At 42.0% G+C, this 14,583-nt stretch overlaps 1 protein-coding gene across 1 annotated transcript in view; it reads left to right on the top strand.

Annotated features, from left to right (window-relative positions):
* LOC100495020 (trichohyalin) overlaps positions 1-14,583 on the top strand; it is a 53,586-nt gene that overhangs the window by 22,462 nt on the left and 16,541 nt on the right. Inside the window, exons 7-10 of the mRNA XM_031903976.1 lie at positions 7-161; positions 1,336-1,498; positions 3,680-3,838; positions 10,768-10,935. Of these exons, the coding sequence (XP_031759836.1) occupies positions 7-161; positions 1,336-1,498; positions 3,680-3,838; positions 10,768-10,935 (645 nt within the window). The remainder of the gene's footprint in view (positions 1-6; positions 162-1,335; positions 1,499-3,679; positions 3,839-10,767; positions 10,936-14,583) is intronic.

The following is a 14,583-nucleotide window of genomic DNA, read 5'->3' as shown; positions in this document are numbered from 1 at the left end:
TTTTAGCATCAGGAACAAATCAAAGAACATGAAAGTGTAGAGCAAAAACTCGCAGAGAAGAGGGTAGAATACCTTAGGATGCAGTCTGTTCTACACCAGCTGGAAGAAAAATATCTCACAGCTGCACAGTCTGTACAAAGCAAAATTGGTTCAGAGTTACGGTATGTATTAGCTAGCTCTGTGAACCTTTTTGGTAGACTGAATGCTGAAAACCTGTTTGTGGGGTTCCTTATTTGGGTTACAACAGATAATAGAGACATCACTACATAAAGGCTCATGCATGTTGGTGGTTTGGCCCCAAAGCAACCCTACAAAATAATTGTATAAAGTTACTCTGGCTGGTGTGGTCTTATTTGCATCTTTTTCTTTCACTTGCCTGCTGATAAACACTTCTGTATTCAGATCTGAGATAAATTGGACTGTAGGAAGGAGTTTTGATAAAGGTTAATCATGCTTGAAATGCTAATGTATACTGAATGTTATTCTGCATTCCTAATTGGATTTCTGAAATTTATAATAGAGTTCTAATCAGTACTATGAAAATCTCTGCACTATTAGTGCACTATTAATGCCATATTCACTACCCAATTTCCTGGAGATGGCACCTTTTTATTTAAAACAAAAAGTCCAGTAGTACTACATGACCTTCCAGTATCTCACAGGTGCACAAGTAATGTAAATATATGCACTAGTTCAGCTGATTAGAGGGACTCACAAGTCTGAATCCTGCAGCTGCTTCACTGCATAGAACCATCTTTCGTTGCATATTTACATTTATACAGACTAGTGATAGCTGCCATTTCCCTTTGCCATCAATAGATGAAACAACCCAGCTCAGGCCTTTATAAAATTCATTAGCCCAGACAAACTGTGAATGTCAGCTCCAATTTATAATTATAAATGCAAATAAACATTGATTTAAAATAAAAAAGCTAATTTCTATTATACTTAGAGCAGTGATCCCCAGCCAGTGGTTGCTCACCAACCCCTTGGGTGTTGCTCCCAGTGGCCTCAAAGTTGGTGCCCATTTTTTAATTTCTGACTTGGAGGCAAGTTTTGGAAGCATAAAGACCATGTGCACTGCTAAAATGACCCTCAAGTAGTCTGCCAATCCACATTGGGCTACCAATTAACCAATCTAAGCCCATATTTCACCTACTAGGAAAGTTTTTGTGCTTGTGTTGCTCCCCAGCTTTTTTTTTTCATTGAAATATTACTCATTGGTAAAAAAAAGTTGGGGATCCCTGGCTTAGAGGAACAAGCTTTATCTCAGGCCTGGATAAATCCTACAAAATGTTCTGAAACATATAATTTCATATGTGTTGTTATTACCAGCAAAGAAGCAGAGAAGCTAAGATACCAGCTGAAAGAAAAACAAATGTCTGCAGATGAAGATAAATATTTGCGAACCAAAATGGCAGAAGACTGTAGTTGTCTAACCAAAGAAAATGGGCACTTACATTCCCAAGTTCTGGAAGCTACCAAACAGCTTGAAAAGGTAAGGTTTGTTTGTGTTTCTTACACATACATACAGTCTCTCAAGTCCCTAATGATACAGAGCATACAAAAGTGCATCTTTTCCATTGTTGTGTTCTAGTCTCCTTTGTCTCTGTGGCTTTTGAACTCTTGGTTAACTTCTCACACCCATGGTTATTTATTTTGTCTTGGGTGGTGCCGCTAATCAAGCAAGATAAACTATACACTTGTTAATTAGTTCCAGCCCAGAGACTGCTATTTGTAATGACCAGACACTCTCTTTGCATATAGACTGAAGACTGTCTGTCTTCCAAAAGCAATGTAAATGCAAACGGCAAATATCACCACCCATTTGAGCAAGCTTTCAGAAGTGATAAATCATCCAAAAACAATTCTGGCTCAATTCTGAGGCTGATGTTACATTTGGATTTTTTTCTGCTGGTTGGGAAAAAGCCAACTTTTACATTATCATAAAGAAAATGCCACATTTTTTTTTTTTAAATGTGGATAGGGGGACCCAGAATTGCTCCTAATATTTACTGTGGCTAAAGTCACAAATGGCAACCAAATGGTGTTTTCTCTGTCAGGGTATTTACACGGGTGGAGAAAAAGCCCTGTGTGGCATTAGCCTATAGTCTCACCCGCTGGGTTTTAAAGCACAACCAGGGCAGTTGCTAACCAGATCTGATTAACCACTGCCCTGGTTGTGCTTTAAAGCCTAGTGGGTAAGCATTAGCCTATAGGGTATTCCACAAAAATGAAAACTTAAGGGATAAAACTGGGTTTCCAAAATTTATTCTGCTTTACTCTCATTACCCCAAATCCTTTTTTATGTTGATAAAACACAGCATCAAAATACCTGAAATTACTCTTCTTTGCTTCTATCAGCATTGTAGCAATAAGTTATCCCCACAGAAGCAATGAAACTAGGTGGCAGTGCCAAATATGTTAAGATGTTGTTAATAAATGGGAGATGTATTCATTTCTGTTAAGAAAGAAAGCCATATGTAAGTTGACCGCTCCTACTTGGCTTTCTGTCCTCAGTCCTGCTTTGTTTAGGGCATATGTTCCAAAACACTGGGGCTTCACCTCCCCCAGGGCAGACCAAAGAATGGGAGCTAGGCTCCAAATAAGGCCAGTTAAAGTGAGATTTGGGATTGATACTTATTTGGTATCTAGCATATTCCAAGACGTATTAAACGACTACTTTCCATGAATGTTTGTATATATATCTGTGACTTGTCATTATCTTAAAAGGCCTTTAAAATATGTCGTGATACACAGGGGATTTGAACCTAAGAAATCATAAAGCCTCTAGTTTAGGGGATGAACTTACTATGGGAAGTGAAGACAATGGTAAACATGAAAGAATAAAGCTGGACATACATGTTCAAATTTGGTTGGGCAGTTTTGCCAATTTCTACCGTACTGTTTCTCTATCTGGGTATGTATAGATAGTTGGAGAGCCATTTAGCCATATACTCTTATGATTATATTGGAGAGATAAAAATTTCCATCAGTTGGTTTAGGGGAATTAAAGAGGATCTGCAGTATTTTTAGCATTACCTCCTATTATGTACTAATGCTAGTGGTATTACCTTGGATAGAACCCAATGGGGCACTGATTGATCAGCAATTACATAAAAAAAATCTTATTCAGGGGACTCTTATTTTTAGCTTGTCCTGGTAATCCCAACATTCAGGTGAGGAACCACTGCCACTGGATTTGTACAAGCAGGCAGCAACATGCCCATCTGGATATTACTGCTGCTTCCTTAGTAACAGATAAGTATCAGGAGGATTGCAATGATCCCTGTAGCATCATTTGTGTGAATCTATCCTACAATATTATAATGAGTCTCTGGCTCAGGGGCCCTAGCAGACCAACAGTCTCTCTGAGGTATACCCTCTTGGAAAGTGCAAAATGAACATTGCAATGCCATACCTACCCCATTCAACAAAGGTGGAATACTAGAATTTACATGTACCCAAAGCACAAAAATCATTGCAATTAAATTATTATATCAGATAACATCACATCTCACCATATGTCAGTTTGGTATATAGTAGTTTGCTGTTTCTTGTTCCTTATGGCAATTTTAAATTAAAGCATGCTTGTATACCAATGGATTTCCTTGCATGTTCATTCTTGCAAATTCTAAATAGCATCATTAATTTTTCTATCTTACCTTTATCATCACAGGAGCGTCAGCTGAGAGAAGAACAAAATCTGAATCGCACCAAAAGGATTTCCGAACTCACATCAGGGAAAGAAAAAGAAAGGCAACTTGAAATGACACTTTCTTACTGGAAGAGGCTTGTACAAGATGAAAAGGAAAAAGTAACCTCTGCCCAAGAGCAGGTACTGGGATAATTCTATCACCTGCTTGCAATGCCAAGATCCAATTTCCTTAGTGTCAGTGGCATAACTCCAGTTTACAAGCTAAAAATTTGTATTAGCTGACCTGGCAGTGTGTACATGTTGACTTGCTTTGCTGGCTATACTGTATATGCTGCAGCAACTAACTGCATAGTCAGTTGTTTTCTATAATGGCTTTAAAGGACGTGTAAAGCCTACATTTGCCTACAAAGTATATCCAGGGGCGATTCTGGACATATCGCCGCCTGAGGCGGCCCCTCGATGCGGCCCCCGCTCCCCAGCGCTTACCTTCTGAGCGCAGGAGCGGGTCCAGGGGCAGTGAGATCGCTAGTGCAGAGAGCGCAATTGCAGCTTTTTGCCGCCCCTGGTAACTGGGGCGCTTCTGCCGCCTGAGGCGAGTTTCTCAACTCGCCTAATGGCAGAAGCGCCCCTGAGTATATCAGTTGGGTACATCTCCCCCACCCAAATGGCATCATTTGTACTGCATTTATCCCCTCCGTTTGCCAGCACCATCACATTTTCCTAAAGCAAATAGCAGACATTTTTCCTCTGATACATAATCAGATACATTTAAATCTGCAAACAGCTTTGTCTCCTAACAATATGCAGTTGTAACTGTGCATCTGTTCTGGTGAAATCTTTTTATGCGTAAACTACTGGTCTTGTATTTGTATCCCTTTGTTCTGTAAAGCACTGTGGCAAATGATGGTGCTTTATAAATAATAAATTGATTAGTACTGTGTTGGAACAAATGCACACTGATGAGTACATTCAGAGTTATTCATACTTTATGACTAATAAAATACAGGCACAGGCCAGTGTTGCACATTTGATTTACGTTTGTGCTTTACACAAGTTACTATGTAGCTATGGGAGGCCGCTGTCCATGGTGCTTTAACTGTGCCAACCCCTGCACAGAACTCTATTATCTTATGGCTTATACACTAAGGGCTCTGGTACACGGGGAGATTAGTCGCCCGCGGCAAAACTCCCTGCTCGCGGGCGACTAATCTCCCCGAGTTGCCTTCCCCCTGCCATCCCACCGGCGAACATGTAAGTCGCCGGCGGGATGGCAGACGCGGCGGGGCGATTTCGCGCAAATCGCCGAAAAAGACTCGCGAGGCTTTTTCGGCGATTTGCCGAAATCGCCCCGCCGCGTCTGCCATCCCGCCGGCGACTTACATGTTCGCCGGTGGGATGGCAGGGGGAAGGCAACTCGGGGAGATTAGTCGCCCGCGAGCAGGGAGTTTTGCCGCGGGCGACTAATCTCCCCGTGTACCAGAGCCCTTAAGGTGGCCATACACGCACCGATATTATCGTACGAAACCTCGTTTCGTACGATAATCGGTGATTGTATGGCATGTCGGCGAGTCGACCGATATCGCAGGAAGCTGCTGATATCGGACGACTCGCCGATCGGACCAGTTTGAAAATTTTGATCGGGCGCCATAGAAGGCGCCTGACCAAAATTCTCCCTTCAGAGCTGAATCGGCAGAAGGAGGTAGAAATCCTATTGTTTCTACCTCCTTACCTGCCGATTCAGCCCTGAATGGTGTGTGGTGGATCTTACGATGTTTCGTGCGACCGATGGTCGTACAAAACATCGTCAGATCGCCACGTGTATGGCCACCTTTAGGCTCAAGAGTCATGCATTTCAGATGTGTTCCTAATTCTTTTGAATGCATTTTAATGCGTTAAAATCGTTCAATACAACTTAAAGTGAGCAGTACTCACCAGCTTTTTTTAACCTGTGTAATGTATGTAATACTGTTAAATGCACAAAACAAGCACACTGTGACCACATTCATATTTGTATGCACTTACATATGCATTTGCTTTATCATACCAGTACACTGTGATCAATTTTGAGTTTATATGTACTAATACAGTGATCCCCAACCAGGGGCAACATGTGCTCACTAACCCCTTTGCTCCAAATGGCCTCAAAGCAGGTTTTCATTTTTTAATTTCTGACTTGAAGACAAGGTTTGGAGGCATAAAGACCATATGTACTGTCAAGCAGAGCCTATAGTAGTCTGCCAGTCATCATTGGGTTATCAGATAACCAATTATAGCCCTTATTGGTAATCCCATAGGAAATGTTTTCATGCTTATGTTGCTTCCCAACATTTTTTACATTTAATTGTTGCTCATGGGTAAAAAAGGTTGGGGACCCCTGTACTTATACATGCATTTGCTTGTAAATGCACATACAAGCTGCTTGTGTACAGAGCCTTATAAAACCCAAACTTGCCCAGTTTCAACAAAATAAGCTCATTTAATAGGGCTGTGGCTTAGACCACCTTGCCAGAACTAATGGGACAGATGTAGAAAAAGACTGGGTCGGCAACCTGTTTTCTTTCTTTTACCTCCTCTTCCCTTGTCGGGTGCCTGTGGTATAATAACACTTTCTCAGCTGTCAATGTACTGGGTGTAGAAAGTGCTCTAACCCACAGTGGAGGACTGTAATTCACGGTCAATTTACAGCAATAATGTAGGATAATTATACTGATGCCTTTTGTATGAAACTCTTCTGCAGCAACCTTACAATGTCTTTGATTATGGTTCATTTTTATTTAACAATGTTAAAAAGGTGAAATAGGCTGCTGTAGCCCTTTTTATAAATGGACATATTTTAATGCTAATGGCACACAGGGTGTTTTACTGTTGCAGTGCTTTCCTTTAGGGAGAACCACAGTGGTCCAATCACCCTTCCCTGCCTGCTTACACCATCCCATCATATGAATAGAAAACCCCTTTGTTATGGTAAGGGCTCAAACTCCAGCAGTGAAGTAAACAATGATGACAATGTAAAGCCGGCCATACACGCTGAGATCTGCTCATTTGCTGCTTGATCTCAGCTCAGTTTGGCAGCCACAGTCTGGCTCGTACAGTGGGCCTATGTAGACCCATCAGACAAGTACTGTCTTCAGACGTCAATGTACCAGTGCAACCCTCTTCCTACTGAATTTCCAAACCTGTCTGATACTGATAAAAAAAAGAACAGATATTGGTTCAGGCAGGCCCTTCCAAGTGCACCATACACAGGCCAATAAGCTGCCAAATTGGTCAGAGGGGTGAAGATGGCAGCTTAGTTGTGTCGTTAGGAGTTAAGCTGGCCATGCATGCACCAATATTATTGTACAAAAGCTTGTTTTGTATGATATTTGGTGCTTGTATGGAGGATCGACAAGATGACTGATATCACAAAAGCTTCAGATATCTGTTGTCTTGTCGATCAGGCAGGACAAAAGAAAAATCTACATTTAGGGCTGAATCGTCAGATGGAGGTAGAATCCCTATTGTTTCCACCTCCATATCTGACGATTCAACCCACAAACGTCAATGGAGGGAATAAACAATCTTTCTTGCAACCAGCGGTACACATTTGCCTTTCCTGTTGTCATGCAGGTAGGTATGTCTATGTGTAAAAAACTGCAATTAATGGAGGGCACTACCTACTATTAAAATTTAATAGCCAAATATTGCCACACACCAACTTATCTGCCTATTAAGCCTGAGTGCTGCTGCTTATATTGGGACACTTTGTGTGGTATGTATTTCATTTTATTTTTAATGTCTTTGGAACTTAGCATTGTTGAACATATATGCTGAATAAAATCCCCTTTTTACATACCTTATGTGTCTGCATTTATAATGTTGTATGCAAAGCATGTCTTGTGTATTCAGCTAAAAATACTAGCAATTAAATTGATTATGCTGTATATATAAATGGTTATCATATTCGGCAGCAATGTATAATACATGCAGCAGTGCAGCAACGCTAGTTTATGACAGCAGAGGTTCTGCCTGTAAACACATTAAAGGAAAATATATAGCCCCCATTTTGACATGAGCTTATTCAGTTGGACTTATGTAGAAGAAGTGCATAAACAATATCTGAACTTCCAGATATACATATAACTGTATTTTATTTTTACACAAACATACCTGATCCACAGACTGAAGGAAACCATGATGTTCTGTCTGTGTGATTGCAGTCTGTGTGTTTGCCCCATCCCCTAGACCAGTGCTGTCCAACTGGCGGCCCGCGGGCTGCATGCGGCCCTCGACCCCCCTCTGTGTGGCCCCCCACCTGTCTGACTGCTTTGATGGCTTACCTTTATGTAAGCTTTAAATGGTATCAGTACTGAGATTAACTGGCCCCATGCATGGTTCTCACCTCAGATTCAGGCTGTAATCCCTCTGTATTGTTTAAAAATGTAATCCCCTGTACTGTTCACACCTTCTGATCTCTGCATTGTTTACCCCCTGCAGTGTTAACACCTCAGGCTCAGGCTGTAATCACCCATATTGTTCTCCTGTTCACACCTTAGACATTGTATGTGCTGCCTGGACTATGCTGCCTGTGTGTAGACAGCATAGGGTAGGCAGAGTATGGCACACACAGGCAGCATAGGGCAGGAAGGGTATGGCACACATAGGCAGCATAGGGCAGGGAGGGTATGGCACACACAGGCAGGGTAGGGCAGGGAGGATATGGCACACACAGGCTGGGTAGGGCAGGCAGAGTATGGCACACACAGGCAGCATAGGGCAGGGAGGGTATGTGCCATACTTTGCCTGCTCTATGATGCCTGTGTGTGCCATACTCTGCCTGCCCTATGATGCCTGTGTGTGCCATATTCTGCCTGCCCTACCCAGCCTGTGTGTGCCATATCCTCCCTGCCCTACCCTGCCTGTGTGTGCCATACTCTCCCTGCCCTATGCTGCCTGTGTGTGCCATACTCTGCCTACCCTATGCTGCCTGTGGGAGGTGAACCTGGCAGGGGTTTGTTTTGGGAGTTTGTTAGCAGTTGGAAATAGCAATTAAATGGTCCCGAAGGTGTGTAATTATATGCTGGAAGTTGCTTCCATGGGGGAGGAGGAGGCATATGGATTTAAGGGTACGTCTTAATATGACATAATATAAGTCTTTCACATAAGAATGATGGTGTGAGTGAGGACAAAGCATTTGGATTTTTGCTGCACTACCGCCATTGTGATAAAATGGGTGTGGTTTGAAGTGGGTGTGGTTTAAAGGGGGAGTGGTCAAAATTGGCTTCCATTAGCGGCCCTCCACCATGTATGCGAGAGAAATTCCGGCCCTCGGCACCGCAGAAGTTGGACAGCACTGCCCTAGACTCTCACTGTAATGCAACCCCTCCCTTTCCATTCACGTTCAGATTTAGATTTTAGTCTTCTTCCGACAAACGTTCTGATATCAGTCATTTGTTTAAATGCAACAATCTGAAACTAACATTGAAACTAACTGAAACTGTAGGATTAAAGGTCCCCATACACTATAAGATCCGCTTGCTTGGCGATGTCGCCATGCGAGCGGATCTTCTCCCGATATCCCCCACCTACGGGTGGGCGATATCGGGAGAATCCAGGGTAATACGATCGTTTGGCCCTGGGGCCAAACGATCAAATTACAACAACGGGCAATGGCAAAGTCGGTTCGGGGACCGCATCAACCAGCCGATGCGGTCCCCGATCCGACCAGATTTTTTAACCTGCCCGATCGAGATCTGGCCGATTTCAGGCCAGATCTCGGTCGGGCAGGCCTGTCGGGAGTGCCCATACACAGGCCGATTAGCTGCCGAATCGGTCCAAGGGACCGATATCGGCAGCTACTATCGGCCCGTGTATGGGGACCTTAAGCCCTTAAAATACAAATCAGAGGATGTTCTGAACATGAAATAGTTGGCAGGCACCAATCATACCAAAGTCACTCCCATTGTAGGTCCCACAAGGATATTGTCGTTATCCGCCCGAAAAATCCACTAAACAACCAATTGCCGTGGTGCAAAAATTATCAGGACAATAATTTAGAGCCCACATGGCTGGTACTAAGTTTTTTTACGATTTTATTGGTACGTGTTTGGCCAGCTTTAAAGTCCCTGCGCTGACTCCAGTCATCCTGACGGACATGTCAAATCTTGTGCCATGGAAGTGGTAAAGTTGGAATGGAGGCCAGGATAAGTAATCTAATGTACAAGTTACACATTCAGAAGCCATAAAGGACAAGGAAAGCCCTAGCTATAAGTTTGCGAAAGTTTTTTTCCTGCAGTTTGATTTTAATCGTTCCGGTTACTGTTAAGGTGGCCATACACGGGTCAATAAAAGCTGCTCATGGTCCGAGTCTGCAGCTTATGGGCCTTTTTATGGAGCCCTCAGATGGGCCTACCCAACCAATATCTTTCTAAATATTGGGCAGATGTCAGTATTGGGTAGATGCCCTAGAGCAAAATGAACACATCAATCTGGTATAGGTGGGTACATCAGGGAAAGATCCATTCCTTTGGCAACCTCGCCAAACAAGCAGATCTTTTCATGTATAGTGAGCTTTAGTAGCGCTCTGCCAGATACTGTGAACAAAGGATTCAAGCTTGTGTATGCCACGATAGATACCAGTTGGTTTAGCGACTTTGGCAGGGGCATTGTGTGAGTATTGTAAGAGTGATGCCATGACAAAGCAGATCCAAGATGATGGATGCATTTCAGATAACAGCACTGTTTTTCACTGTCTTTTTATTTGGATGGGGAGGATTTTTTTAGGAATGTACATACCATTTGAGAGGAGGGGAAGGGGGGAGTTCATTAGATGAACTACCAGTTTTAAGCCTTTCCTTGATTTCCCCGTGTTTGCCAAACTTCCCATGTCAAAACAATAAAAATCTGATAAATATACTTTAGTACATACAAATAACAAAATATGCAAAGCCACTCCAAATGTATAAACTACCATTAAAATTTTTTTTGTTTTTAAACAACATTTTTTTTTGACTGACAATTTACAGACACGATAGACTGACCACTTTAAAAGATAGTGATATAATGATAATATACTGCATATTCTGTGTTATGAATGGCTGAAGCAATAAATGCAATTCCTGTTCTAATAGTTGCTGAAAGAACAAAAAGGAAGGAAATTTGTGGAACTGAATGGAAGTTCCCTTAAGAGCCAACTGACTGACTTAGAGAAGAGGCGCTCCGGTCTTCAGCTAGAGAACTCGCAGCTGCGTGTGGACAAAACCCATTTGGTGGAACACATATCTCAGCTTCATAAGCAGGTATGCAGCCCATTACATAGACAGCCACAAATTTCATTTGTTATTTGTTAGTAATTCTGAGCTCTGTCACAATAAAAAAAAACACACAAAAAAGTAGACTTCATAATGCCAAAATTCGTTAATATTAAAGGCACTTTACCTTTGAATTAATTTTTGGTATGTTATAGAATAGTTAATTCTAAGCAACTTTTCAATTGGCCTTCATTTTTTCTTTTTTATAATTTTTGAGTTATTTGCCTTCTTCCAACTATTTCTAGCTGTCAAATAGGGGTCACTAACCCCATGGAAAAAACAAATGCTTTGTAAAGCTACAAACTTGTTATTGTTGCTACTTTTTATTTCTTATCTTTCTATTCAGACCCCCTTCTATTCATACTCCAGTCTCTCATTCAAATCAGTGCATGGTTGCTAGGGAAATTTGGACCCTAGAAACCAGATTGCTGAAATTTCAAACTGGAAAGCTGCCGAATAAAAGGTAAATAACTCAAAAACAATAAATAATACAAAATGAAAACCAATTGCATATTGTCTCAAAATATCATTCTCTGGGGTCCCCAACCATTTATACCTCTTCAAATGGAAAAATTGTTGAGGAGCAATACAAGCATGAAAAAAGTTCCAGGGGGCCAAATAAGATCAAAACTTGGCTATTTGGTAGCCCCTATGTAGACTAGCAGCCTACAGGAGGCCCTGTTTGGCCAAGCCAGGAATTCAAAAATAAGTACCTGCTCTGAGGCCACTGAGAGCAACACCCAAGGGGTTGCTTGTGAGCCACTGGTAGGGGATCACTGCTTTACATAATACTAAAAGTTATTTTAAAGGTGAACAACTCCAGAAAAAAGTAAAGCTGACCACACATGGGCCAATAAAATTTGGCAACTCAGCCCCTCCAAACCCATTTGAAAACCCTGCTACTTGCCACTGTTACTGCCCAACGGAAAACCCAATAAAAGGGCCCACCATTCCAGCCACACCCTGCCCCCCAGCTAAAGACCCTCCATAAATACTGGCGCCAGGAGTTGTGCAGTTCTGGCCTCCTAGAACTTCACCACGAAGCCTGCCAGTGTGCTTGGGCTGATGGGGCCCAACAGGACAGGGGCCACCAGGTTTTCTTCCAGTACACCAGTGGGCTAATCCAACCTGGTTACTTCCCATTGACATTAAGGGGAAGTGTTGTAGGGTGTTCCCTAAGCTGAATTTATCGCTCTAATACACACCAATGGAATAGCAACAAGGAGCAAGCTCCAGTTGTTAAAAGGTATACTTTATTTGTAATACACTTATTATTGGGTTCCCAAGTCTGTGGCATTTGCAAAATTAAAGACATCTTCATTTTTATATTTTTGTAAAGTTCTTCACCTTTATAAATCCAACTTGGGTTAAATTGGTTCCAGTCAGGGTAACTGCACTGCTGCAAACTCGCCTCAGACGGCAATGCCCCTAAGTTTACCAGGTATGGAAAAAAATGCTCCTAGTAAGAGCCAAATTTTCAATTTTTAAACCAGAAATTTGGCTCTGCCAATTAATGCAGCCCCCCTGCGGACCCCTTCCAGTGCTGTAAGGGTAAGCGTGGGGGCTGAGGGGGGTGGCATCGCAGAAGCCACCTCAGGGCAGCTCAGAGGCCAGAAACACCCCTGGTTTCAGTATAAAAGAGGACATTAGATTTAGGGTGGCGCATGTGTTTGGGAAATGGTAATTTACTTACTGCAACAAAAATGGATGTACTTAATTAAGCCAAGCATGCTGGATCTGTGGCCTGTAGCACATGTGGCACCTTTCCAATGCATTTTGTGCCAGGATAGTGACATGATAATTACAGTAACTGCAGTTACATATGGCAGGGACTGTGCACATTACTACTTCATCTCTAACAAAAGATAAGTAATATGGAATAAATAAATTTTATATTTGATAGATAATACCAAAATAGAACATTAAATAAGCTGCAGGCTGCATGCTGCTAGAGTACTCTTCAAATGAGGGTATTTTTTGCATTTTTGTCTTGATGAATTATAACAATCGAAGTTACCCATAGTTGGGGTAAATGGCTTCTCTATCCCACCCACCTTCATAAGGTTTAATAACAGAATGAAATCAAGTATTTTAAATAAAGGGAAAAGAATTGCAATAGGTGAGTACATTGGAATGGGTGACCCCGATCCTGTTTATTCAGTCCTGTTGGCCAAGATCTTTCCAGAAGTGAGATTAAGTGAGAAAGAGACTGCGATGCACTTGGATCTTTTAGAGTATATTGTAATTTGCTCCGGACGGGGTCCTGCCCTTAGGGTGAAAACACGTGGAGCTACTAGTAGCAGCTACTTGTCGTGGCTACTAAAAAAGACAATGCTGATCATTTACTGATAATTGTCTCTACGTGTGTTTTAGCAGAGGCAGCTCACAGTATTGTCTATGGCAGGGTATTTTCTGGCATTTAGTAGCCTTGAAAAAGTAGCTGCTACTAGTAGCTCAGTGTGTTGTCACCCTTAAACTGGGTCTTTCTTTCCCTCATTTCAGAGATCAGTAGAAAGTCCTGTTCTATAAAATTATTGTTGTCAAATTGTTTTACATGCTATGAAGGCTTCCATTGCCTAACAAGTAATTCTTCAAATAATTCTTGCGTATGAATCATAGTAGCTGGGCTTCGGGGGGCAGTACTGTACAAGAATCTCAGCTCATTTAGGGGTACATGTTGTGACTCAGTAACCACTGCTTTCCTCTTTCTTTATATGATCCGTATGTTAGACACCCATTCGATCATTTTATAAATATATAGTGACATTGACTACATGTTTGTTTGTTATCCACAAAACAGGGCTGACCTTTCTCTTTGCTCTTGAGGAACCATAAATAAATAATGTGTTGTGCGATCGAGTATTTCCTCTATAGAGACTCAGCTATACAGGTCAGAATTGCACAGCAGATGTCAGTGCACAGAGCCTAAGGGTCTAAACAGCCATGGTACAGGAAACATGTGGTCTCCACAAACCTGAAATTCTAGTTTCTTCTCCATGTAATCCATAGGCAGCTGCTCCATTAAGGCAAAGTAGGGGGGAGGGTAAGAGCCTAACTGGACAGTCTGCTCTTTGTGTCTCTGGCCCAGGCCTAATAGCCATTGATAAAGGCATTCTCAACCTCTCCATGTTCTCTAAGAAAAATAGATGAACGTGTGTATCAAGGTGGAGTAATAAATTGGGTGAAAAGTCAATGGTCAGTATTGAGAATAGAATAATACGGCTTTTGTGAGATATTTAGACCAATTATGAAAACCCCTCAAGATTATATTTGTCTGTTGGATCCAGAAAACACTTGACCTTTCCATTGTATTCTTTGCATTCAGCATGGAGCATCCAAAGGCAGAAGGCTGCTAGGAATTGCAGTTATTGAACTAAATCTCTCACTACTGCTAAATACTGTTTATGGGTGCTGAGACTCTCAGGGGCAGATTGATCAAAATGTAAGATTAAAGCTTTAGGGATAATAAAGACTTGGAGGACCTGGTATAATAGGGAAGAAAGGGACTGGGGAGTAAAGGCATCCTGAGGCCTACTAGCTGTCTCAAAACTACAACTCCCAGCATTCCCCACCTGAAACCCCAGAAAAGACCTGAGCTTGCAGAAGATTATAATTTGGATGTTTTTTGTGTACTGT

The sequence above is a fragment of the Xenopus tropicalis genome, chromosome 6, assembly GCF_000004195.4.
Source record: "Xenopus tropicalis strain Nigerian chromosome 6, UCB_Xtro_10.0, whole genome shotgun sequence".
Classification (NCBI taxonomy): Eukaryota; Metazoa; Chordata; class Amphibia; order Anura; family Pipidae; genus Xenopus; species Xenopus tropicalis.
The sequence above is the reverse complement of the archived record's forward strand: the minus strand, read 5'-3'. Positions and strand labels throughout refer to the sequence as shown.